The following is a 27,580-nucleotide window of genomic DNA, read 5'->3' on the forward strand; positions in this document are numbered from 1 at the left end:
TCCTGTCCCTTCACTATAAAGCCTGGGCCTCATTATACAGCTGTACAGGGGTCTAGTGAAGGCTTTTTAGCTCTTTCCTCAGACTGTAGCTCCTGGGAACAGGCCCTCACTCCTGTCCCTTCACTATAAAGCCTGGGCCTCATTATACAGCTGTACAGGGGTCTAGTGAAGGCTTTTTAGCCCTTTCCTCAGACTGTAGCTCCTGGGAACAGCCCCTCACTCCTGTCCCTTCACTATAAAGCCTGGGCCTCATTATACAGCTGTACAGGGGTCTAGTGAAGGCTTTTTAGGCCTTTCCTCAGACTGTAGCTCCTGGGAACAGGCCCTCACTCCTGTCCCTTCACTATAAAGCCTGGGCCTCATTATACAGCTTAGTGATGGGTAAAATGTGATTTTTTTGGTGAGCCGGTTCTTTTGGATCGGCACACCAAAAAAAGACGGCTCTATTGGCTCCAAAAACGGCTCTTCATTTCATATTACCTTTGGCTTTCAAATTGAAGCCAAATTCTGGTATGTGTTAACCCATGATTGTATACCTTTTAGTAAAAATCTACACGTGCCAATTTATGACATAAAACAGAATAGTTTCCAGAATAACCAGATTTTATATTATTTGCTGTAAAAACTTTAACAAACACAAAATGAACATGCAAAATAGCAACAAGATCCTAATTATCAGTGCCACATTTTAAAGCTACCTTCACACTTGGCAAGTTCGCTGTGGGCTGTCTGCTGCAAACAGTCTGCAGCAAAACTGCAGTGTCACATGTCGCATCTGCATCCAGGCGGATTTAGATAAGGAATTTGTGCCGTTGTGGGTCGGGCGGTGACAGCACGGAGCTGTGCGATCGGTCCCCGGAGGTCAATCACGGAGTTCTGTGCGCATGTCATGCGTGCGCACAGAACTGCCTGTCGCATCTCCGGCCCCGCCCCCTGAGGCAGGGGCATAAGAGAAAATGCAGCGCTGGAGCCGGGAAAGGTAAGAATTGAGCCTACCCCTTTAAACCTGATAATTTCCAAAATAACATTTTGTGTATTCTGTTTAGTATGAAAATATTAACAAATATAAAATGTGCAAAAATATAACAAATGCTCAAAACAGCAGCAGAAAACCATTTTTAAAAGTGCAACATGTTAACTGTGTGTGTGTTAACTTAAAAACAATCACAAGAGGGCAAGGAATGCTTGTCACAGATTGGAGGGGGGCGGGGCTGTGAGTCAGTGCTATGTGTGGCAGCAGGAGGAGCATGCATTCTTTCTCAGTCTCCTGGATAAGATCAGAGTGACTACTGCCGGGAGGGGCGGGGCAAGAGGGGACTGACTGTGGAACGTGAACTGGCAAAGAGCCGTTTAAATTTCAATTGGCTCCATGCCAGGAGCCGGCTCATATGATTCACTATAAAGAGCTGGCTCTTAGAGCCGGCTCCTTCGGGAGCTACCCATCACTAATACAGCTGTACAGGGGTCTAGTGAATGTTTTTTGAATATTTAAAAAAAAATGAACATCTAACTTTTTTTCATAAAAAAAATACTTCAGGTTCAATTTTTTTTATTTTACCAAGGGTAACAGGAGAAATTGAACTGCAAAAGTTATTGTGCAATTTGTCCTGAGTACGCAGATACCTGATTTGTGGGGGGGAACGACTGTTTCGGGAGCATGGCAGAGCTCAGAATGGAAGGAGCGCCGTTTGACTTTTTCAAAGCAAAATTGGCTGGAATTCAGATCGGACGCCATGTCACGTTTGGAGAGTCCCTGATGTACCTAAACAGTGGAAACCCCCTACAAGTGACCCCATTTTGGAAACTAGACCCCCCAAGGAACTTATCTAGATATGTGGTGAGAACTTTGAACCCACAAGGGCTTTACAGAAGTTTATAACGTACAGCGGTACAATTAAAAAATCATATTTTTTCCACAAAAATGATCTTTTCACCCCAATTTTTATTTTCCAAGGGTAACAGGACCCTAAAAGTTATTGTGCAATTTGTCCTGAGTATGCTGATACCCCACATGTGGGGGTAAACCACTATTTGGGAGCATGGCAGAGCTCGGAAGGGAAGCAGCGCCATTTGACGTTTTTGGCTGGAATTGAGATCGGACATCATGTCGCGATTGGAAAACCCCTGATGTACCAAAACAGTGGAAACCCCCCACAAATGACACCATTTTGGAAACTAGACCCCCTAAGGAACTTATCTAGATGTGTGGTGAGAACTTTGAACCCCCAAGTGCTTCACAGAAGTTTATAACATAAAGCCGTACAATTAAAAAATCATATTTGTTCCACAAAAATGATCTTTTCACCCTCAATTCTTATTTTTCCAAGGGTAACAGCACCCTAAAAGTTATTGTGCAATTTGTCCTGAGTACGCTGATACCCCACATGTGGGGGTAAACCACTATTTGGGCGCATGGCAGAGCTCGGAAGGGAAGCAGCGCCATTTGACGTTTTTGGCTGGAATTGAGATCGGACATCATGTCGCGATTGGAAAACCCCTGATGTACCAAAACAGTGGAAAACCCCCACAAATGACACCATTTTGGAAACTAGACCCCCTAAGGAACTTATCTAGATGTGTGGTGAGAACTTTGAACCCCCAAGGGCTTCACAGAAGTTTATAACATAAAGCCGTACAATTAAAAAATCATATTTTTTCCACAAAAATGATCTTTTCACCCTCAATTCTTATTTTTCCAAGGGTAACAGCACCCTAAAAGTTATTGTGCAATTTGTCCTGAGTACGCTGATACCCCAAATGTGGGGGTGAACCACTATTTGGGCGCATGGCAGAGCTCGAAAGGGAAGCAGCGCCATTTGACGTTTTTGGCTGGAATTGAGATCGGACACCATGTCGCGATTGGAGAACCCCTGATGTACCTAAACAGTGGAAACCCCCCACAAATGACACCATTTTGAAAACTAGACCCCCTAAGGAACTTATCTAGATATGAGGTGAGCACTTTGAACCCCCAAGGGCTTCACAGAAGTTTATAATGCCAGGGCATGAAAATAAAAAAATCGTATTTTTTCCACAAACATGATCAATTAGTCCACAATTTTTTCATTTTCCCAAGGGTAACAGGAGAAATTGAACCCCAAAAGTTGTTGTCCAATTTGTCCTGAGTACGCTGACACCCCATATGTGGGAGAAAACTACTGTATGGACACACGTCAGGGCTCGGAAGGGAAGTAGTGACGTTTTGGAATGCAGACTTTGATGGAATGGTCTGCGGGTGTCATGTTGCCTTTGGAGAGCCCCTAATGTACCTAAACAGTGGAAACACCCACAAATGACCCCATTTTGGAAACGAGAACCCCTAAGGAACTTTTCTAGATGTGTGGTGAGCACTTTGAACCCCCAAGGGCTTCACAGAAGTTTATAATGCCCGGGCATGAAAATAAAAAAATCGTATTTTTTCCACAAACATGATCAATTAGTCCCCAATTTTTTAATTTTCCCAAGGGTAACAGGAGAAATTGGACCCCAAAAGTTGTTGTCCAATTTGTCCTGAGTACGCTGACACCCCATATGTGGGAGAAAACTACTGTATGGACACACGTCGGGGCTCGGAAGGGAAGCAGTGACGTTTTGGAATGCAGACTTTGATGGAATGGTCTGCGGGTGTCATGTGCGTTTGGAGAGCCCCTGATGTACCTAAACTATTGAAACTCCCCACAAGTGACCCCATTTTGGACACTAGACCCCCCCACGGAACTTATCTAGATGTGTGGTGAGCACTTTGAACCCCCAAGTGCTTCACAGAAGTTTATAACGCTTGGACGTGAAAATAAAAAAAATCATTTTTTTCCACAAAAATGATATTTTTGCCCCCAATTTTTTATTTTCCTAAGGGTAACAGGAGAAATTGGACCCCAAAAATTGTTTTGCAATTTGTCCTGAGTAGGCTGATACCCTATGTGTGGGGGTAAAACACTGTTTGGGCGCATGGCAGAGGGCGCATGGCATGGAAGGGAAGGAGCACCATATGACTTTTTCAACTCAGAATTGGCTGGAATTGAGGTCAGACGCAATGTTGCATTTGGAGAGCCCCTGATGTGCCCAAACAGTGGAAACCCCCAATTCTAACTCCAACCCGAACCCCAACACACCCCTAGCCCTAACCCAAGCCCTAACCCTAGCCCTAACCCTAGCCCTAATGGAAAAATGGAAATAAATACATTTTTTTTTATTTTATTATTTTTCCCTAACTAAGGGGGTGATATCGGGGGGTTTGATTTACTATTTATGGCGGGTTTTTATATTTGGCAGCTGTCACACGCTAAAAGACGCTTTTTATTGTAAAACTAGTTTTTGCATCACCACATATTGAGAGCTATAATTTTTCCGTATTTTGACCCACCGAGTCATGTGAGGTCTTATGTTTTGCGGGACAAGTTGACGTTTTTATCGGTACCATTTTCGGGCATGTGACATTTTTTGATCGATTTTTGGGACGCAGAATGAACAAAAACCAGCGTTTCATGAATTTCTTTTGGGGGAGTGCGTTTACACCGTTCCGCGTGCGGTAAAATTGATAAAGCGGTTGTATTCTTCGGGTCAGTACGGTTACAGCGATACCTCATTTAGGTCGTTTTTTTATGTTTTGTCGGTTTTATGCAATGAAAACTATTTTATATAAAAAATAATTATTTTTGCATCGCTTTATTCTGCGAGCTATAACTTTTTTATTTTTTCGCTGATGATGCTGTGTGGCGGCTCGTTTTTTTGTGGGACAAGATGACGTTTTCAGTGGTACCATGGATATTTATATGCGTCTTTTTGATCGCACGTTATTACACTTTTTGTTTGGCGGTATGATAATAAATCATTATTTTTTGCTTCATTTTTTATTTTTATTTTTTAAGGGGTTCGCTAAAGGGGTTAACTAATGGGACAGTTTTATAGGGCGCGTCGTTACGGACGCGGCGATACCTAATATGTATACTTTTATTGTTTTTTTTTTTTTATTTTATTTTAAAAAAATGAATTTATTGGGGAATATTTTTTTTTTTTTTTTTTTTACTAATTTATTTGGCGATTTTTTTTTTTTTTTTTTTTTTTTTTTAAATTATTTTTACAGTTTTTTTTAATTTTTTTTTTACTTTATTACATCGTCCCAGGTGGGACATCACTGTCCTGTGACAGCGATCTGTCACTGGCAGTGCCGAAGGCTTCCTCATGCCTGCGCTTTGCAGGCATTGAGGAAGCCAGATTCCTGCAGGCCCCCGAAGGCCCCCGTCGCCATCTTGGATCCGGGGGCCTGTAGGGAAAGAGCCCCCTGCAGCAGCGCTGCACATTGCGCTGCCGTGGGGGGCTCAGGGAAGCACGGAGGGAGCCCCCTCCCTGCCGATGCTTCCCTTTAACTCCCGGTACACCGCGATCATGTTTGATCGCGGTGTGCAAGGGGTTAACGTGTCGGGGGCGGTCCGTGACCGCCCCTGACACATTGTGCCGGGTGTCAGCTGTGATAATCAGCTGACACCCGTCCGCGATCAGCGGCGCTCACTACGTGGGCGCCGCTGATCGCGGTAGACGTACTATCCCGTCCACGGTCATACGGGCCCGGGTACCGTGGACGGGATAGTACGTCGGATGTCAGGAAAGGGGTTAAGTGTTCCCTTTATATTTTTGAACAGTGTATATAGATAGATTTTTCTTTTCTTTACATTGGAGGGTCCAATTCCAGCTATTGCTGTGGGACCTGTGATTTCTATCTACTCCACTGTGTACAGGATAATAGAGTATAATAAAGTAGTTATGGACGCGACGTAACTAACATTGTGCAGTGACTCTGCTTTCCATATAGTGATGGATATTTCTTGTTGCTGAAACTGTGATTTTTTTCCACTTTAAATCTTTTTTTAAACCCCTCTGATCAGTGCGATCACACAACATACAAGCCTCTGATGGCTCCGGTGATGCCCTGTACTACTGTAGTGCCGTGTATCATCACTGCCTGTCAGTGTAATACTAACGGCCCCATACGCATGAGATCAGAGTTGGCTGAAAGGTCATTTGGCAGACGGTGATCTCTCCCGACTCCCCCATACACACAAATATTCCAGCTTTCCTGTGGTCTGTATGAGAGAGTCGCCTCCAGACTCCTCCAGCGGAGGATTATCTACAGGAAGAACAAACGGATTATCCTCTGAAATTCAGGATGTCAGATCCTTCTCTGCCCTGACATCATCTGTCGGGAGGCCCCCAAATACATTATATGGTCGGCCAAACCCCCCGAAATCAGTGCTTTCATGGAACTTTAGTCTAATGTGTATGGGGGCGTTATAAGGTAACTTATTGGACGCTGCCTCTGGCCCGGCCTAATAGACCTTCATACATTGCAGCCCAGACCCCATTATTAGGCATGTAAGTATCGGAGTAACTAGGCCGCCCCATACTATCGAGTACTTGGAGGCGGGGGGCATTCAGCCAAACTCTGTCACACCTTCTTAGATGCCATGTTTGCTTTTCAGGGTTATTGTTGAAGCCTCCTCTGTGTCGTCCCTGCGGTGTACATGTATGTTCTGGGGCACAAAGAGATTAATTTCTTTTTAATAAATCTTTATCATGTTTAAAAATTATAAATTGTGTCTTCTGCTTTTTACATATTTTTTTCTTTTTACAAGAATTGTTGGAGCCAATTTTCTTTAGAAACATTTTAATATCGGCTTTTTCTGGAGTTTTTCCAGTAATATAGGAAAGCCTAAGGCCAGAAATAAACCCCATAAATCACTGTACATGGAGACTTTGGGATCAGATCATTTCTGTCCGTTGTGTTTGTGGAAACAAAAAATCTTTTCTAAAAGCCTCAAACTTCTGTGTGTGACTCAGAGCTGAGATCTAACGTGATAGAAGATTCCAGTGCGGGGAAGACGGGAAACCTTCATATAGACGGCCGGTGGGGATGGAGGCAGTGACCGACTCTGGCCACATCTGTCTCTAGAGCCGTAGTAGAAGATGAAGATGTCGTCCTCATCATGAAGGAGTTATTTCTCATGTCGCGTGTAATGAATCTCTCCTGCAGTATTGCTAATGTCGATTCCAGTGTCGGTAATGAGACGAGAATTAGCGTTATGGAAGATGAGTCTATGAGGAACATGTTCAGCTGCCGACTCCGAGGAGGAAACTGCTTGTTGTCTGTGGCCTAAATATATAGGTTTTATTAGTAGATGTCAGGGAAGAAAACTAAACCCTGTAAGATAATAAATCTCCTCATATGTTTCCCTTATTATCTCCAGTAATTGTATTATTACACAGGATTCTTATGATGTTACATCGGATCATCTTCTTCTCATTCAGGTCTCTACAATATCGGATCCTCTCAGGGAAGATCTTCTACAGAAGAGAATTTTCCTGATTTACCCACCAAGGATGGATATGGACAGAGACAAGATGGCGGAGAGGATATTACACCTCACCCTAGAGATCCTCTTCCGTCTCACTGGAGAGGTGAGAGATTCTGATGACGTCACATTACTGTCTTGATCCATGCTGGATCAGGACATATGAGAGCACAGGTAACCTTTTTTTTTCCCAAAGCTGTGCTTAAGTTTGGTTTTTGCCCCCGGTGGCCATTAGGATTATTGCACTGTGGTGTCGTTTGTTTTAAGTTTGCCCCCCGGTGGTGGTGAGCGTCATTGCACTCTTGTTTCTTTAGTTAAGTGCACATGATTATAATGCAGGTGTGATTGCTGGCTCTGCTATAAAAGAGTCACAGGTGTTGCAATCAGTGTTGGTGATAGTGTTCATTTCAACCATCCTTGGTGGAGGAAGGATCTAGAGCGAGGTCCTGGCAACACTGTCTTAGCCCTGGTGTGAAAGGAGTTATAGGGGATTTCCCTAGCTCTGACAGAGCTTGGAGGCAGCGATTCAGTAGGAGAGCTGCGGTGTAACAGAGTAAAGCTAAGTGGTGTTTCCCTGTTTGTGTTTTTCCTTAGTGTGTATTAGTACAGCGGGGGGGCCAGTGCCTGCGCCACCCAGCTCCCTAGCAAGGGATAGGTGTAGGGTGTGCTGGGGCGACAGGTTCCTGATCGGCGCCCGGTGCGGAACCGGTATAGGGAACTTTAGGGACACTGACTCAGGGGAGTGCAGGAGGTCTCCACGTCCCCTTTCCCTATCGCAGGGCCCACCGTTGAAACTGTTTCCCTACCCCTTGTCTTGTTTTAGTTACCGGCCTGCGAGCCATGTCACACAGGACGGGTCCATGTGACAATTACATCATTTTTATCTATGGGAATAACAAATGGACAGAACTGGAGAGGTGAGGACTCTGGAAATGTCTAGTGATTTATTAATGTTTCTCTCCATTACCAGGATTACACAGTGGTGAAGAAGACCTCTAGTGATCGCTGTCAGGACCCTGTGTCTGAGGGATGTGGAAGACCCCTGAGCCCAATCACGGGGCCTCCACCTCACCCCCTGATCCATGAGGACATCAATCATCAGAAGAACCTAGACCTCATCTACAAGATGATTGAGCTGCTGACTGGAGAGGTGACACTGCTGGGAATGCTGGAACATTATTATTATTTATTTATAAAGTACCATTGGTTCCATGGTGCTGTACATGAGAAGGGGTTCCATACAAATTACAGATGTCACTTACAGTAAGCAAACTATCAATGACCGACTGATACAGAGGGGAAAGGACCCTGTCCTTTCGGGCTTACATGCTACAGGATGGTGGGGAAGGAGACAGTAGGTTGGGGGGGTTGCAGCAGCTCCAGTGATGGTGAGGTGATATCTCCGGTAGTGGTGAGGAGGCAGCGGGGATCATTGTAAGCTGTAGGCTTTCCTGAAGAGGTGGGTTGTCAGGTTCCGTCTGAAGGATCCGAGTGTGGATGATAGCCGGACGTGTTGTGGCAGGGAATTCCAGAGGATGGGGGCTATTCGGGAGAAGTCTTGGAGGTGGTTGGGTGAGGAGCGAATAAGTGTGGAGGAGAGAAGGAGGTCTTGGGAGGACCAGAGATTACGTGATGGAAGGTATCGGGAGATTAGTTCAGAGATGTATGGCGGAGACAGGTTATAGATGGCCTTGTAGGTCAGTATTAGCAATTTGAATTGGATACGCTGAGGGAATGGGAGCCAGTGAAGAGATTTGCAGAGGGGAGAAGCGGAGGAGTAGCGAGGAGAGAGATGAATTAGTCAGGTGCAAAGTTAAGGATGGACTGGAGAGGTGCAAGGGTTTTAGCAGGGAAGCCACAGAAAAGGATGTTGCAGTAGTCGAGGCGGGAGATGATGAGGGCATGCACAAGTAGTTTAGTAGATTGAGGGTTCAGGAAGGGACGGATTCTGGAAATATTTGAGCTGGAGGCGAAAGGAGATGGAGAGAGTTTGAATGTGAGTTTTTTTTTGGTTTGAAGAAAAGGGTAGAGTCAAGGGTTATTCCAAGGCAGCGGACCTCCGGTAGGGGGGAAAGCGTGATGTCAATTGTTATGGAAAGGTCGGGTAAGGAAGATCTGTGAGATGGGGGGAAAGATGATTAGTTCAGATTTGTCCACGTTGAGTTTGAGGAAGCGAGAGGAGAAGGAGGATATAGGTGATAGACACTCCGGGATTCTGGAGAGCAGAGAGGTGATGTCTGGGCCAGAGAGGTAGATCTGAGTATCATCGGCATAACGGTGGTACTGGAATCCGTGGGACTGAGTTGCCCCAGGCCAAGTGTATAGATTGAGAAGAGTAGGGGTCCTAGAACAGAGCCTTGGGGGACTCCAACAGAGAGAGGGTGGGATGAGGAGGTAGTGTGGGAGTGGGAGACGCTGAATGTGCGGTTGGAAAGGTATGAGGAATTCCAGGATAGGGCGAGGTCTTTGATGCTGAAGGAGGAGAGGATCTGTAGTAGGAGGCAGTGGTCAACTGTCGAAAGCAGAGGACAGATCTAGAAGGAGGAGTATAGAGTATTGTCCGTTAGCTTTGGCTGTAAGTAGGTCGTTGGTAATTTTGGTCAGGGCTGTCTCAGTGGAATGATGGGGACGGAAGCCAGATTTTAGATTGTCAAAGAGCAAGTTAGATGAGAGGTGGAAGGAAAGTTCAGCGTGGACATGCTGCTCCAGGAGTTTACAAGTGAATGGGAGCAGCGATATTGGGCGATAGCTGGACGTGACTGTTGGGTCGAGGGTTGGCTTTTTAAGGATAGGCGTGATTGTGGCATGTTTGAAAGCGGAAGGGAAGGTACCAGAAGTTAGTGATAGGTTGAAGAGGTGGGTTAGGGATGGGATAAGTGTGGTGGTGAGGTTGGGGAGGAGGTGGGATGGCAATGGGGTCAAGTGCACAAGTGGTGAGGTGTGATTTGGAGAGAAGATGAGCAAGCTCCCCTTCAGTGATGTTGGATAAGGAGGTTATGGGGTTTGGGCATTGGTCTGGTGTGCAAAAAGGTTGTGGTAGTTGAGCAATAAAGACTTGCCATGTTTGGTCTATCTTGTTTTTGAAGTGTGCGGCAAAGTCCTCGGCAGAGATGAGGGAGGTTGGAGGGGGCAGTGGTGGGCGGAGGAGGGAGTTAAAAGTACTGAACAACTGTTTGGGGTTGTGGGATAAGGAAGATACAAGGGATGTAAAGAAGGCCTGTTTAGCAGATGTGAGGGCAGATTTGAATGCGAGTGTTGCTTGTTTGAGTGCAGTGAAGTCGTCTTGCGAATGCGTTTTCTTCCAGCGCCGTTCAGCAATTCTGGATGCTTGCCAAAGCTTTTTAGTGGTGTTATTGTGCCAGGGTTGTCTGTTGATTCGTCGCACTCTGTTATGCATGATAGGGGCGATCGAGTCGATGGCTGATGCAAGAGTGGCATTATAGAAAGTAGTGGCATTGTCAGTGTCGTGGAGTAAAGATATGGAGGACAGTGGTAAAATAGAGTCAGAGTGTGAGCGAGTGTCTAGATGTGAGGTTTCTGCGGGGGTGCGCATGCTGCTGGACATGGGTGACAGGAGGAGGACAGGGATGAGAAAGTGCATAGATGGTGGTCAGATAAAGGGAGAGGGGAGGTGGTGAAGTTAGAAAGAGCAGAGGCGGGTGAACACCAGGTCTAATGTATGTATGTCCGTCTGTGTGGGTGGCTGAGGAGGACCACTGAGTAAGTCCAAAAGATGAAGTAAGGGACAGGAGTTTGGAGGCTGCTGAATGGTGGGTGTCATTGGGGATGTTGAAGTCACCCATGATGATGGTGGAAATGTCAGCAGAGAGAAAGTGAAGGAGCCAGGTGGAGAATTGGTCAATGAAGGCAGTGGTCGGGCCTGGAGGTCGGTATATGACGGCCACTTGGAGGTTGGAGGGAAAGTAGATGCAGACAGAGTGGACTTCAAAAGAGGGGACGATAAGGGGGGGTAGAGGTGGGATTGGGTTGAAGGTGCAGTTGGAAAAAGGAGAAGGCCCACTCCTCCCGCATGTCTGTTGCCAGGGCGAGGAGTGTGGGTGAAGTGGAAGCCGCCGTAACACAGCGCAGCAGGGGAGGCTGTGTCAGAGGGTGTCAGCCATTCTTCGGTGAGGCCAAGGAAGGAAAAATTATGAGAGGTAAAGAGGTTGTGAATCACATGGAGTTTATTGCAGATGGAGCGGGCATTCCAGAGTGATCCAGAGAGTGGGAGCAGGGTGGTGGGTGTCAAGGGCACGGATTTGAGGTGGGAAAGATTTCTGGTGTTTGTGTTGATTTGGGAACGATAGAAAGGGGTAATAATGGGAGGTATGGGCTGTTGGGGTCCAGGGTTGGGAGATATGTCGCCAGCAGTGAGGAGAAGCAGAAAGAGGGAGAGCATGTGGGAGGAGGGTGGGTGGCTTGTTTTGTATTTTATTAGGAGAGCTCTGAGGTCGAGGAGCAGGTCAGCAGAGGAGGTCAGGTGGGGAGGCAAGAGGGAAGAAGAGATTATTATTTGGTTAGCGGGTGCTGGGGTTTGCGGATAGCGGAGAGTGAGGAGTAGTGGAGCCAAAACTGTTTGTGCGTATGTCAGCATGGTGAGAGTAATTTAGAAGGCAAAAGAAATTTAGAACATGTAAACGCAGCGGTTAGTCGTACCTTCTGGTCACTTCAGGCTCATTTCAGATGTTATCCTTAGAAGACATCCTTGGAATAACAGACCGAGGTCAGGCTGACCTCTTAAGCCCCCGTCACACACAGCGAGATCGCTGCTGTGTCACAAGTTTTGTGACGCAACAGCGATCTCATCAGCCATCTCGCTGTGTATGACGTATCAGCGACCGCCCCCCCCCGCCGGGTATCGCTGATCGTGCTCGAATGCCCTGGACATTTTTTTGATCGTTGGTCTCCCGCTGGCCAGCACGCATCGCTGCGTGTGGCAGCGGGAGACGATCCATCAGCGAGCTGGTATCCAAGGTAAACCGCGGGTAACAAGCGCGCATGTCGCTTAGTTACCCGCTGTGTACCTTGGATACCAGCTCCCAGCGCCAGCACGCTGGTATCCAAGGTACACAGCGGGTAACTAAGCGACGCGCATGCTTGTTACCCCCGTGTCGCTGGTCCTGATCGCTGATGAGATCTGCCTGTTTGGCAGCTCACCAGCGATCATATAGCAACACATCAGCGATCCTGACAAGGTCATATCATTGTCGGGATCGCTGGTGCGTCGCTATGTGTGACGGGAGCTTTAGTCTGTATTTATACTAACTTAACAGCACCTGAAAGGGCCCAGGTGTGATCAGAAAGTGAGGAGCAGTAGGGGGACTGGATCCAGACACAGGAGATGATTAATTAGAAGTCACAAGAGGAAATGCAAAGGGAGATAGTATTGCAGCCAGAACACATACCAGTGATAGCAGACAGATACAGGGGTGATTGGGGTTCAGGAAAGATGGGTGATGATGGTTTTGCAGCCAGAACACATACCTGTGGATGAAGCAGATCGATTGTCAGAGTGATAGTAATAGTGAAGCATAGTAATAATAATAATGAAGCATCTATAGCAGGGAGTCATTTTCAGGCATATTTCAGATGTTATCCTTAGAACGACATCCTTGGAATAACAGACCGACATTATACAGTAACACTATGAAGGGATCGGGGGGATGACGGTATCATTGTATGTGTCAGGTTCCTATAAGGTGTCAGGATGTCGCTGTCTATTTCTCCATGGAGGAGTGGGAGTATTTAGAAGGACACAGAGATCTGTACAAGAACGTCATAATGGAGGTTCCCCAGCCCCTCACATCTCCAGGTAATAGACAGGACTAAATACACACGGCCTATAATTATCTGTATGTAGAGAATGAATTCAGTCCCTGTATGTGTTTCCTCCAGATCTATCCAGTAAGAGGACAACACCAGAGAGATGTCCCCGTCCTCTTCTTCCACAGGACTGTAACCAAGAAGATCCCAGTGCTCCTCAGGATCATCAGGTAGATGGAGAGAAGGTGTCAGGAGATCTCCCCTATGATGTGTAGACGGCTGTGAAGGTCTTGTGCTCAGTCTTGTTTTATCCACCAGTATTATATGTTTTATACTTGTGTAATGAGAGCGGTGGAGATGGCAGGATTACAGCTGACACCAGTGACCGGAGGTAAACTTTTTACCTCCGATCACAACTGAGCAGTCATGCTGTGTTCTGACAGCGTGGGAACCGCGGCTCTGTGACCGGCAGGGAGGATTTTACCACCAATCAGAAGTGCTACACCGGTGTTTACCACACTGCCACACAGCTTGGGAAACACCGGCTTTTGTGCTGTGCATATTTGGCTATATTCTGCGATTAAATCAGCAAATATTGCAAATTAGGCGATCGTGAACCGAGCATCGAAATATTCGCTCATCTCTCGCCATAATACTGTGTGAGGTGCTGGGGGGTCGTCATACTGTGTGGGAGACCTCATACTGAGCTACATGGCCACACAGGAGAACAATTTCCTTGTGATGAGTCAGATAGAAAGTGAGAAATCCAGGCCTTTGGTCTATCTGATTGCCGTCCTCCTGAATTGATATGGTGTTGTGTGCCAGGAGGGAGACATCAGATAGTACGTTCTGAAGGAAAGCAAAGATATAATGGCAGTAAGAATTCGGATTCCAGGCAGGGAACATAGCGGAGACACAGAGCAGGAAGAGGTCATTAGCTCAGGTTTGCTGCACTATTGTGGCTTATAGCAAAGGTTATGTACTGCCGCATGTAACCGGAAAGTTCCTGACTGCATAATGCAGAAGAAGCATTCATAAAGTGTTGTGCCTGCCATCTGATGTATATACTTCTCATCAAGGTCTTGTTAAGTGAAGGAAAGTCTATTTTTGAACTTTGGTCTCCCTCATTCATCTCCATACCATCTGGTCTGGGCCTACTACGACAGCATGCAATCTGCAGAGTCGGGATATATGACTCTGCCAAATATATATTTAACGGGTGGTGTAGAAAATTGCTTTCGAAAGGCTTCTGGGATCGACTTTGAGATTGCCCCTTGCAGACCGGGGGGGCTGGACCCTCATCTGACCTTGTTTTCCATGGGCACACCGCTGGTGAAGGTTCCGTGTCTGCCTGCTGCACGCGCCATCTTCCTTCTCTGTGGTGACATCACCGCTACCCGGTGTTCGGGCGGTGTGGAGATTTCCTTCTGAACAGCATCTGCGTCCTGCCTTAGGCTTGCCCCTTGCTGACCGGGGGTTTTTCGCCCTCCTCTGCTCAAGTTAAGGCAGGGCACATCGCTGGAGTTTCTGTGGAGGACTGCTGCGGGTGCCATCTTCCTCCACCTTCAGTGATGTCCCCAGGCGTGACCAATCAGCAACGCGGGATTTCCGTTACAGACAGAATTAGACGATTATATAGAGCTAACCCGTGGAAGCGCTGTTAGGCTGTCGTCAGTTTGCTCACTCCTTTCTTCAGCCTCCCGGCCATGAAGTTTTACACTTTTGCTACAAATAAACTATGTACTTTCAATATGGATCAGTGAGTGTTGCAGTCCTTACTTTCTTTGGTGAAATTATATATAGATAGATAGATAGATATGTGTGTGTATGTATATATATATATTTGGCAGAGTCATATCTCCCGACTCTGCAGATTGCTGCTGTCATTGTATTATTACACAGGATTCTTATGATGTTACATCGGATCATCTTCTTCTCATTCAGGTCTCTACAATATCGGAACCTCTCAGTGAAGATCTTCTACAGAAGAGAATTTTCCTGATTTACCCATCAGGGATGGATATGGACAGAGACAAGATGGCGGAGAGGATATTACAACTCACCCTAGAGATCCTCTTCCGTCTCACTGGAGAGGTGAGAGATTCTGATGACGTCACATTACATCATTCTTATCTATGGGAATAACAGATGGACAGAACTGGAGAGATGAGGACTCTGGGAATGTCTGTAGTGAGATTTATTTATGTGCCTCTACATAACCAGGATTACACAGTGGTGAAGAAGACCTCTAGTGATCGCAGTCAGGACTCTCTGTCTGAGGGATGGGGAAGAACCCTGAGCCCAATCACGGGGCCTCCACCTCACCCCCTGATCCATGAGGACATCAATGACCAGAAGATCCTAGAACTCATCTACAAGATGATGGAGCTGCTGACTGGAGAGGTGACACTGCTGGGAATGCTGGGACATTATACAGTAACAGTATTGTCAGAGTGATAGTAATAGTGAAGCATAGTAATAATAATAATGAAGCATCTATAGCAGGGAGTCGTTTTCAGGCATATTTCAGATGTTATCCTTAGAACAACATCCTTGGAATGACAGACCGACATTATACAGTAACACTATGAAGGGATCGGGGGATGACGGTATCATTGTATGTATCAGGTTCCTATAAGGTGTCAGGATGTCGCTGTCTATTTCTCCATGGAGGAGTGGGAGTATTTAGAAGGACACAGAGATCTGTACAAGAACGTCATAATGGAGGTTCCCCAGCCCCTCACATCTCCAGGTAATAGACAGGACTAAATACACACGGCCTATAATTATCTGTATGTAGAGAATGAATTCAGTCCCTGTATGTGTTTCCTCCAGATCTATCCAGTAAGAAGACAACACCAGAGAGATGTCCCCGTCCTCTTCTTCCACAGGACTGTAACCAAGAAGATCCCAGTGCTCCTCAGGATCATCAGGTAGATGGAGAGAAGGTGTCAGGAGATCTCCCCTATGATGTGTAGACGGCTGTGAAGGTCTTGTGCTCAGTCTTGTTTTATCCACCAGTATTATATGTTTTATACTTGTGTGATGAGAACGGTGGAGATGGCAGGATTAGAGCTGATCATAGATGGGACTTCTCCATCTGTCTGTGACTTTTACAATATTTGTTTCAGGGTGAAGATCTGACCCATATTAATACTACAGAGACATATGTGAGGGGTGATGAGCGGTGTAAAGAGGAGATTCCCACATATGACTACCCAGGTGAGTAGTAACCACTGAATGCAGAGAAGTCACAGATTCCTCTCAGTCACCGGCTGTGGCTGCTTTATCGGTGGTGTAGTCCGGCCGTATTACCATGATCACCATTTTGCCTCTAGACCACAACATTCTCCTCCACCCAAAATTGTTCAAATAACTTTGGGCAGTGAAAGCCCTTTTCTATAGAACTTACCACCTGGAGGATCCACCTACCCCCTGGGATAAGTGTGAGGGTGATCCCTTAAAGCGATATCTATATGATTACTTGTACCTGACCCAATATAGGCCGAGTGCGCGCTTAAAGAGTCACACCGAATACAGAGTTAGGCCGGAATCAAACTACCGTGTGTGATGCAAGAAACGCATGACTCTCAGGACTGGAGCTGCGGCTGCATAGAAATACATGGCTGTTGATGCGAGAGACTCGTGCGAGTTTCTCACATCACACACAGTAGTGTGATCCCGGCCTTACATGTCTACTCTTTTCTCAGTAAAGACTTGCACACAACTGAAGTTTATTCTCAAGACAAAGAGACAGGAATTAGCTATTCTCTCCTCCACATTAGGAGACGCTGACCGTTACCTGCCCAGATCTGTAACTATAAAGCCAAATGACAGCGTACGTAGAATGTGCTGACAAGATAGAAAATCACTTGTAGAAAAATCTTATGCTGGGCCTGTAAGAGAAAGCGGAGGGTAATGATGCTGTTGGTTTCCTAGATCCCTGAGATCTTATCGGATGAATCTTCTCTCCCTTCTGTGCTGCTGAATGTCTCATGGTCCCTACAAGACCAGGTCCAGTCTTTCTGGCCAAACTTCCCTTTTATGATTAACAACAGTAAGGCTGCGTTCACACATCGCGTTTTTTTCGCGGCAGTTTTTACCGCAAAAACGCAAAAAACAGCAACCCATGCTATTCTATGGGATTCTGCAATGCTGTGCTAATGCTGCGGCTTTTCCCGCGGCGGAATCGCTTCGCGGTAAAATCCGCAGCATGCTCATTAATTTGCGGAATCGCGGCGATTCCGCCCACATAGGGATGCATTGTTCTGCTTACTTTCCGCATGTGGCTGTGCCCACCATGCGAAAAGTAAGCAGAACATTTGCGGATGGTACCCACGGTTCGGAGGAGAGGAGACTGTCCTCCAGGCTCTGGGTACCATATCCCTGTAAAAAATAGAATTAAAATAAAAAAATCGGGTTATATTCACCTTCCGGCATCCCGCGCAGCATCCCCAGGCCTCAGCAATACACGCGGCAGCTCCCGTTCCCAGTAATGCATTGCGATGCCTTTGCTGACGTCGCGTGTTGCGATCATGTAGCGATCTCGCGAGACCGCGACGTCAAAGGTCATTGCCGCAATGCATCACTGGGAACGGGACCTGCCGGAGGATCGCGGAGGCCTGGGGACGCTGCGCGGGACGCCGGAAGGTGAATATGGCCCGATTTTTGTATTTTTTATTTTTTTACTATTTTCTACATTCTATCTTTTACTACTGATGCCGCATAGGCAGCCTCAATAGTAAAACGTTGGTCACACTTGTCAAACACTATGTTTGACGAGTGTGACCAACCTGTCAATCAGTTCTCCAAGCGATGCTACAGATTGCTTGGAAAACGCTAGCATTCTGCAAGCTAATTACGCTTGCAAAACGCTAGTTTTTCCGACGGAAAATCGCGGGAATTAAAAATGCGATTTTCCCACGGAATGGAATTCCGGAATTCTCGCGGTAACTTCCACGGGAGTTCCACAACATGTGCACATAACCTCACTGCACATTTAGGCCAAGTGTGAATTTCTGTCCAATAACAGCAGAGTTTCCCTTTATCCTGACTTTTCCATTTGTATTAAAACCAACTAACTTAAAGGAGGATTGTGATAATCTCCAGGACAAACATTCCACCTGTGCCATGATAGATCTCTAAGCTGTGCGTGGCTGAGGGCTGTAATATACATTTATTCCCGCCTGCAGGAGATGTGTTGGCTCCAGCCCTGGTGTCATGGAGTCACTCCACGTCATACATTACATTGTTTCTGATCCTAAGGAATTCAGATTACTGCACAGTCTCTCCTGAAATGGGGAGCAATATTATTTTCTCTAATCTTCTGGTCAGGATCCATAGTAGCTCCAATGCTCCACCATAAATGAGGGCAACTCTGGTTTACTGTTGTGTAATCTGTATTTGTAGTTTTCAGTTAATGAGATTCTCGTGCTCTGGGGCGGGGCTGTGGGCGGGGCTGTGGGCGGGGCTTTATGTGGTGCTATGATTACATATTCATCTGTATTGGCTTATGACAGGTCGCTGATCCCTCACTGACCTGCCCCCCATTATAACATAATACATATAATAGTGTTGATATTATTGTTAACTAGAGGTGTGCCCGATGTTATCGCATCGAGAGGGAAGTGTATGTGTGTGTACATGTGGGGGTGTGTGTACGTGTGTGTGTCCCGCAGCTGCCTGTGCACCCACCACCGTGCAGTCACAGCCGGCAGGAAAGAGGGTGGTTTGCGGCCTGTGCTGGAGATGTGTGTGTGTGTGAGTACATGTGTGTATGTGTGTGTGTGTGTGTGTATGTGAATGTGAGTACGTACGTGTGTGTATATGTATATGTTGGGCAGGCAGCGGCGGGGGGGTTCTAGCAGCGGCCAGCCGGCAGGAAAGAGGGTGGTTTGCGGCCTGTGCTGGAGATGTGTGTGTGTGTATGTGGGTACATGTGTGTGTATGTGGGTACATGTGTGTGTATGTGGGTACATGTGTGTGTATGTGAGTACATGTGTGTATGTGTGTGTATGTGAGTACATGTGTGTATGTAAGTATGTGTGTGTATGTGAGTACATGTGAGTATGTGTGTGTGTGTGTGTGAGTACATGTGTGTATGTAAGTATGTGTGTGTATGTACATGGTGGGCAGGCAGCGGCGGGTCCAGCGGCGGGGGGGTTCTAGCAGCGGCTAGCTGGCAGGAAAGACTGCGGGTTGCGGCCTGTGCTGTAGTTGGGGTGTGGCGTCACCAGAGGGCGCCCGCACCCCATCTCCAGCACAGGCGGCAAGCTGCGGTCTTTCCTGCCAGCTGTGACAGAGGTGGGTGGGCAGGCAGCGGCGGGTCCGGTGGTGGCGGGAGGGTCCCGGTGGTATCCCACTGGTGGTACTGTGGAAGGGCCTGGTATCACCAGCAGGTGCCATATTGGAATACCCATCACTTTGGTATTCCAATATGGTGGTTGGCGTACTTCCGGTGCGGCGCGGTGGATTGTGGGATTCGAGGACATCCAGATGGAAGTGGATGACAGACAATTTTAGGTAAATATATATATATATAGATAATGCCTATAATATTGTGGCTATTGTGAGGCTTAGAAAAAAAATTACATCCTGTAAAATGACACCAGCGGCCCCTGTCCAGTAGCCTCTATCTCTTACTTATAGATGCCACTGGACAGGCGCCGCCATCGCCGGTGACATTGTGCTGGATGTAATTTTTTCTAAGCCTCACAATAGCCACAATATTATAGGCATTATCAGCAATAATATATTATTATTGCTATTATATGCATTATGTAATAATGGGGGCAGGTCAGTGAGGGGTCAGCGACCTGTCATAAGCCAGTACAGAGGAATATGGAATCAGAGCACCACATAAAGCCCCGCCCACAGCCCCGCCCCAGAGCACGAGAATCTCATTAACTGAAAACTACAAATACAGATTACACAACAACCACAAGACGGATTTCATCACCAGGTATCACTGTAATCAGTATAACGGCGCCGACCTGACAGTGTCTGTAGGTTACTGAGCACAATCCTGCTGACAGGTTCCCTTTAAGACATCTCAGCTCTGCACTATTATACACAGTTCTCTATAAATGTGTAATATTTCTTCATGAAGCTCATCTGACAGAAAATATTGGCCCTTACGATAGTATAGATTGTGAGGTCACCGAGCCCCATACTCTAATTACCCAGAGAGGTTTCACCACCAGCTGCTCATTTATTACTGATGGTGACTGTGGAGTTTGATCATTTCAGTAGATGTTATTGTCTATAGTCACAGTGTTTGATTACAGTAGTGTCCAATATACTCTGATTTAACCTCTTCCCGCAGCCAGTTTTGTGTTAATCAGGCCCCATTATTAATATCTGACGTGTGTCACTTTATGTGGTGGTAAATTATTCACAAAGGATAATAGAAAACAAATGGATCTTACAAATTATTTTCCATCTTCGCACTATACTCTATATACGGTTGTACACTACTGTCTGGGCACATGGCAGTGTTCAGAAGGGAAGGAGCGCCATTTAGCTATTTGAATGCAGATCTTGCTGGAATAGTTTGCAGACACAATGTATTGGGAGCACTGTTCATGGTCACCTGGCAGCTCAAAAGATGTCCACCATGAACATGCTTGGCTCTATCTTCTCTGCTTTCCATATCCCAAGGATTGACTTGCTCATCGCCCTTTAACACCCTCACATGGATCTGGACTTACACTGGGACCCCTAGGCTTGGACCATGGTGTTACCTGCTATTCTGTAGTATTAGATGGCAAGGAGAATAGTCAGGTAGCTGGGTCAGAACCAGAAGGACAGAATCAGAAGACACAAGAGTAGTCAGTAAACGGGCCACGGTCACAACAGGACACAAATACACAAGCCACAAGCTGAGCACAGAGGACTGAACCAGAGGAGACAGCGCTGTATCTGGCAGATTCCGGCCATGTGCTTTGCGCTTTAGTAGGGTGTGGTACTTTCCAGTTGGCTGAAGTATGGAGTAGATTACTCCAGCTGGACAGCAGGAACAGATCCCAGATGAGATTGGACACACCATATGCAGAAGCCCTAATATAACTAAATGACAGAAAACCAGAACAGTCAAAATCCCCATAAAGTGATTCCATGTTATTAACTAATTCACCGAAGGTTATAATCTATACACACGGGGTCAAAATTGTTGTTACCCCTCGTTTAATGACAGAAAAATCCACAATGGTCACAGAAATAACTTAAATCTGACAAAAGTAATAATAAATAAAAAATCTATGAAAATGAACAAATGAAAGTCAGACATTGCTTTTCAATCAAGCTTCCACAGAATGTGTAAATCTTGGTGTGTCCACTAATTAGCATCACAGGTGTCTACAATCCTGCAATCAGTGAGTGGCCTGTATAGAGGCTACAGATACTCACTGTGCTGTGTGGTGACATGGTGGGTATCACACTCAACATGGACCAGAGGAAGCGAAGGAAAGAGTTGTCTCAGGAGATTAGAAAGAAAATTATACACAAACATGTTACAGGTAAAAGTTATAAGACCATCTCCAAGCAGCTTCATATTCTTGTGAGTACAGTTGCACATATTATTCAGAAATTTAATATCCATAGGACTGTAGCCAACCTCCATGGACATGGCCATATGAGGAAAATTGGTGACAAACCAAAGAGACGGATAATACGAATGGTAACAAAAGAGCCCAGAAAAACTTCTAAACAGATTAAAGGTGAACTTCAAGCTCAAGGAACATCAATGTCAGATACCACCATCTGTCGTATGAGCCAAAGTGGACTTCATGGGAGATGACCAAGGAGGACACCATTGTTGAAAAAAAATCATAAAAAAACAGACTGAAATTTGCTAAACTACATGTTGACAAGCTACAAATCTGGGAGAATTTCCTATGGACAGATGAGATAAAATGGAACTATCTGGCAAGGCACATCAGCTCTATGTTCTCAGATGGAAAAATGAAACATATCACAGAAAGAATGCTGTCCCTACTGTGAAACATGGAGGAGGTTCTGTTACGTTCTGGGGCTGCTTTGCTGCATCTGGCACAGGGTGTCTAGAATCTGCAGGGTACAATGAAATCTCAAGACTATCAAGGGATTCTAGAGAGAAATGTGCTGCCCAATGTCAGAAATCTTGATCTCAGTTGCAGGTCATGGATCTTGCAGCAGGATAATGACACACAATACACAGCTAAAAACATGCAAGAATGGCTAAGAGGAAACATTGGACTATTCTGAAGTGGCCTTCTATGAACCCTGACCTAAATCCTAATGAGCATCTTTGAAAAGAGCTGAAACATGTCATCTGGAAAAGGCAACCTTCAAACACGAGAACTGGAGAAGTTGCTCTTGAGGAGTGGCCCAAAATACCTGTCGGGAGGTGCAGAAGTCTCATTGACAGTTACAGAAATCGTTTGATTGCAGTGATTGCCTCAAAAGGTTGTGCAACAAAATATTGTAGTTAAGGGAACCGTCATTTCTGTCCAGCCCTATTTCATGAGTTTTACTTCTGTGGAAGCATGGCTGAAAAACAATGTCTGACTTTCATTTGTTAATTTTCATAAATTTTTTATTTATTATTACTTTTGTCAGATTCAAGTTATTTCTGTGACCATTGTGGGTTTTTCTGTCATTAAACGAGGGGTACCAACAATTTTGACCACGTGTAGGAGGAGTGAATATTTTGACTCCACAGACACTTTCCGGAAATTAACACGCAGTGGATGTTGGAGAGTGAAAATTACACATTTGCCATTTTCTTACCCAGCACATAGTGCCCAGATTGTGCTCCAGGAGACACACATCGCAAATTAAGTGGGTTCTTCTCACTATAATATTGCTAAATACAGGAATCCTAAATGTTGTTTGCACACACTGCAAGACTCCGGAGTGAGAGCGGATTTTGCTGGATTGGTTTATAGAAACCTTGTTCCTTTTCAGCAGCCTTTGAGCCACTAATAGTGCGGGAACCTCTGTTTTTCCATTGACAGATGATGGACCTGAGTGGGGACTTGTTTTTGTGAGATGAGAATTGGTATTATTTCGCCTACATAACATTGATTGGTTTCTTTATATTTGTTATTTGGGAGGCAGAATGAACAAACAGTTGAACACCACACACTACTGGCTCATCCAACAAGGTTTTCTATTAGACTGTGAACTGTCATTGTCTTGGTAAATAATTAAAGGTTTTTACATAGCTTGCCATTTTTATGGACAGTTTAAGTAGACATGTTCAAAAATATAAAACTTAAGGATATTTTATTAATAAATAATAATTGTTTTTTATCTTAGCAGATGACTGTACCAGGAGATCAGAGGGACAGCTGACATCTTCAATTTTTAAATCTGATGATCTCGAGATCCTACAAGATACAACTGAAGTGATTGCTGTTACTCCAGATATATCATCATCCATTCATAGCAAAGATTTGTCATCTGATCCTATGAAACAGGTCCCATCTTCTGATTCATTACTGACTACTAAGGGAAATCAATGTCACAAAAGAGCCATTAAAAAACAAACTTCTCCTAAAGCAAAGAAGTCATTCTCATGTTCAGAATGTGGGAAATGTTTTACATGGAAATCACAATTTGTTAGACACCAAAGAACTCACACAGGGGAGAAGCCTTTTTCCTGTTCAGAATGTGGGAAATGTTTTAACCGGAAATCAAATTTGCTTAATCACCATAGAACTCACACAGGGGAGAAGCCTTTTTCCTGTTCAGAATGTGGGAAATGTTTTATCCAGAAATCAGATTTGGTTAATCACCATAGAACTCACACAGGGGAGAAGCGTTTTTCCTGTTCAGAATGTGGGAAATGTTTTATACAGAAATCACATTTTGTTACTCACCAGAGAACTCACACAGGAGAGAAGCCTTTTCCCTGTTCAGAATGTGGGAAATGTTTTAACCAGAAATCAAATTTGGTTAATCACCATAGAACTCACACAGGGGAGAAGCCTTTTTCCTGTTCAGAATGTGGGAAATGTTTTAACCAGAAATCAGATTTGGTTAATCACAACAGAACTCACACTGGGGAGAAGCGTTTTTCCTGTTCAGAATGTGGGAAATGTTTTAACCAGAAACCAGATTTGGTAAATCACCATAGAACTCACACAGGGGAGAAGCCTTTTTCCTGTTCAGAATGTGGGAAATGTTTTAACTGGAAATCACAATTGGTTTATCACCATAGAACTCACACAGGGGAGAAGCCTTTTTCCTGTTCAGAATGTGGGAAATGTTTTAACCAGAAATCAGATTTGGTTAATCACCATAAAACTCACACAGGGGAGAAGCCTTTTTGCTGTTCAGAATGTGGGAAATGTTTTGCACATAAATCACATTTTGTTAGACACCAGAAAATTCACACAGGGGAGAAGCCTTTTTCATGTTCAGAATGTGGGAAATGTTTTTGCACTAAATCAGATTGTGTTAGGCACCAGAGAACGCACCCAAAGGGAGAAATCTTTTTCATGATCAGAATGTCTAACAATTTTTAACCAGAAAGCGAGTCTTGTTCCACACCAAATAACACACAGGGGAGAAACTTCTTTCTTGTTAAATGGAAAATAAATCTTGATCACATCAGAGAAGCCATTTTTCCTGTTCATAATGTGGAAATGTTTTAACCAGAAATGGAATCTTACTAATAATAATAATCTTTCTTTTTATATAGTGCTAACATATTCCGCAGCCCTTTACAGTTTGCACACATTATCATCACTGTCCCCAATAGGGCTCACAATGTAAATTCCCTATCAGTATGTCTTTGGAATGTGTGAGGAAACCCACGCAAATACGAGGAGAACATACAAACTCCTTGCAGATGTTGTCTTGGTGGGAGTTGAACCCAGGACTACAGCACTACAAGGCTGCAGAGATAACTACTGAGCCACAACACCAGAGAACCCACACAGGGGAGAAGCCTTTTTCCTGTTCAGAATCTCGGAAATATTTTAACCGGAAAGCGGTTTTTGTTAGACATCAGATCAGTCACACAGGGGAGAAGCCTTTTTTATTTTCTTAATGTGGGAAATATTATACTTGGAAATCAGCTGTTAATAAACATCAGAGATGTCACATAGGGGAGAAGCCTTTTTTATGTTCATAATGTTGGAATAGTTTTAACCAAACTTGAATTTTGTTAAATGGGTTGTCTCTTGTCATTCCTCATGTTTGCTGACAAAGGGATAAAACGAAACTTTATTAATTCCAAATGTAAAACTATACCCATAATTCACCCCCTGAATATTAGTCAGTAGATGACTAAGAGAAAAAAAACATATACCCCACATTTCAGTATATAGGGTGAGGTGATGTATACACACTCACTCTCCAAGTCTCTTATTTCTATGCGTTTCATCGTCCTCACCAAAGGAGACTCATCAGGTGACTATTTAATATTGACCTATATTCAAGCGAGACTGGACAAAAAAAAATTAAAATCGTGTATCATGTTATCTGAAACAGAAAGCTAGCCACATATCGGCAGATCCCAGACTTCAAACTATATACTTCATAGTTTTTACATCACGAGGGACACGGATCTATCATTCTACAGGAAACAACCTAGGGGTTTTTAGCCTCGGTTGGAAGAACACAGATCTGCTCCATTCACCATCGCTGAACCATGGATATGTTTGGAGATGCCAGGTTGTGATCCTCGGATCAACTGGCCTTTTACCTTGTATGGACTGAATGGATTGTCATCTTCCTACACTTGTCATTACCTCCTCTCTGTGCGTGCCACAGGTGGGGTAGCGACCCTGGGAGCGAATCAGCGGAAGGGTGAGACTCTGTAATGTGCACTCTGTTGGGTATTTTGCTGGGACTGTTCTATGTGTTAGCTGCCTGTTTTGTGGTACAATAAAGCATTGCCACACTGTTTTACCCTCACTGTGTGTTGTCTGAGTAGCGTTATGCCCATGTTAAAGGGAGATCTGGCGCTCGGTGGGCAATCCCTGATTCATGTGGTTTCAGCCAGCGGACCGCGGCACCCGCTGACCACCCCATGTCTCCACCGGCATGCTTCAATAGTCTCAATGGGAGGCTAGAAGCTGCTATAACCCGATCGGTTCTGCTACATACAGGCAATGCTCAGATCACCTGCATGTAGCAGAGTTGCTCACTTGCTATGAGCGCCGACCACTGGGCTGCGCTCATAGGATCCGGAAGTGACAACCATACAGGTCTGCTGGAGACCTCTGGTTGTCATGCCAACTCATCGGTGACCAGCGATCACGTGACAGGGTCACCAATGTGCGGGGTTTCTGGCCCATCATGTGTGAGAAAAGATGTAGGCTCAGTGCCGGAGCCCACATCAAAAGGAGGGAGTCCGGCATCAGCGTACATTTACACCCGATGTCAGAAAGGGGTTAAAAGGGATTGTTTTTACAGAGACAGAAGTGGTAATCAATCATGTATATATACAAATAATTACAAAAATACACAGCTTCTAATGTTAAATAGTATAGAGTTAAGACAAGAAAATATAATTTATGTAAACCATGTGTAGATATAAAAATTCAGGCAAATGTCAAATGTTCAAAAACAGCAAAAAGCAGAGATGCTGACCTGCCCAGACCTCCGAACAAACGCACTATCAGGGTGAGTGGGCCCATATAGTTTTTTTTAAATAAGATAAATTTTTATTTAACCAAATTTAAGGTACAAAACAAAAGAACAAAAATCGCAATGAGAACAGCATTAACAATGGGCATTAGTTTCAGAAATTCCTTCCCCTCCCCCCATTACATACAAGAGCAGCAAATAATGCATGGTGTAACCTAAGTTCAGGGTCATCTTCTCTCCACCCAAGCTGTCCACAGTGTCTCAGATGTTCTTATGCCTTTTCTCTTAATGTAAATGTTTTTCCATATTCACAATATAGTCAGACTAAAAAAAACAAAAAAACTGAACTGGAGTAGACTTGAATGAGATGCATGATGTAAAAGCATGTTCACACTGGCCATAAAAGCAAGCAAAACAAAGGAAAAAACAATGTGTGTATATACCCTAATGAAAATAAGTAAAAAAGCAAGTGCATTACATAACATAGGGTACTTGGTAAACACTGTTTTGATCAAAAAAATATACTGAGCTGTGTAGTTCACTTATAGTCCCTCTGAAGCTGGGTGTCCGTGGGGACCCAGAGACTCTGCCACTGTTCACACTAGGTAGGTTTTAACCGTTAGTGTAGTTACTGTCTCAAATGGGTACACCTTGCCGTGGTGGGACAGCTTTATACTTTTTTGATCAAAATAGTGTTTACTAAGTACCCTATGTTATTTAATGCACTTGCTTTTTTACTTATTTATTTTCATTAGGGTATACACACATTGTTTTTTCCTTTTGTTTTAATATAGTCAGACTGTCTGAAAAATTCCCTCAGTGTCGGCGGATCTTCATTTATCCAGTGTCTGACGATCAGTTTTTGCGCAATATATAATAATCTAGCTATA

At 44.9% G+C, this 27,580-nt stretch overlaps 2 protein-coding genes across 2 annotated transcripts; both read left to right on the forward strand.

Annotated features, from left to right (window-relative positions):
• Positions 1-201: 201 nt before the first annotated feature.
• LOC141056839 (gastrula zinc finger protein XlCGF66.1-like) lies at positions 202-13,312 on the forward strand. Its single transcript, XM_073553308.1, has 4 exons — positions 202-510; positions 7,303-7,452; positions 8,317-8,496; positions 13,035-13,312. Exons 2-4 carry the CDS (start codon positions 7,375-7,377, stop codon positions 13,173-13,175), a joined length of 399 nt encoding a protein of 132 aa, XP_073409409.1. The 5' UTR covers positions 202-510; positions 7,303-7,374; the 3' UTR covers positions 13,176-13,312.
• On the forward strand, positions 13,242-25,662 carry LOC141056803 (uncharacterized). The gene is made up of 7 exons (XM_073553286.1): positions 13,242-13,339; positions 15,054-15,203; positions 15,333-15,512; positions 15,738-15,861; positions 15,945-16,042; positions 16,241-16,331; positions 23,412-25,662. Exons 2-7 carry the CDS (start codon positions 15,126-15,128, stop codon positions 24,617-24,619), a joined length of 1,779 nt encoding a protein of 592 aa, XP_073409387.1. The 5' UTR covers positions 13,242-13,339; positions 15,054-15,125; the 3' UTR covers positions 24,620-25,662.
• Positions 25,663-27,580: the final 1,918 nt, after the last annotated feature.

The sequence above is a fragment of the Dendrobates tinctorius genome, unplaced genomic scaffold, assembly GCF_039654945.1.
Source record: "Dendrobates tinctorius isolate UK_male_01 unplaced genomic scaffold, ASM3965494v1 ptg000200l, whole genome shotgun sequence".
In the NCBI taxonomy this organism is placed as follows: domain Eukaryota; kingdom Metazoa; phylum Chordata; class Amphibia; order Anura; family Dendrobatidae; genus Dendrobates; species Dendrobates tinctorius.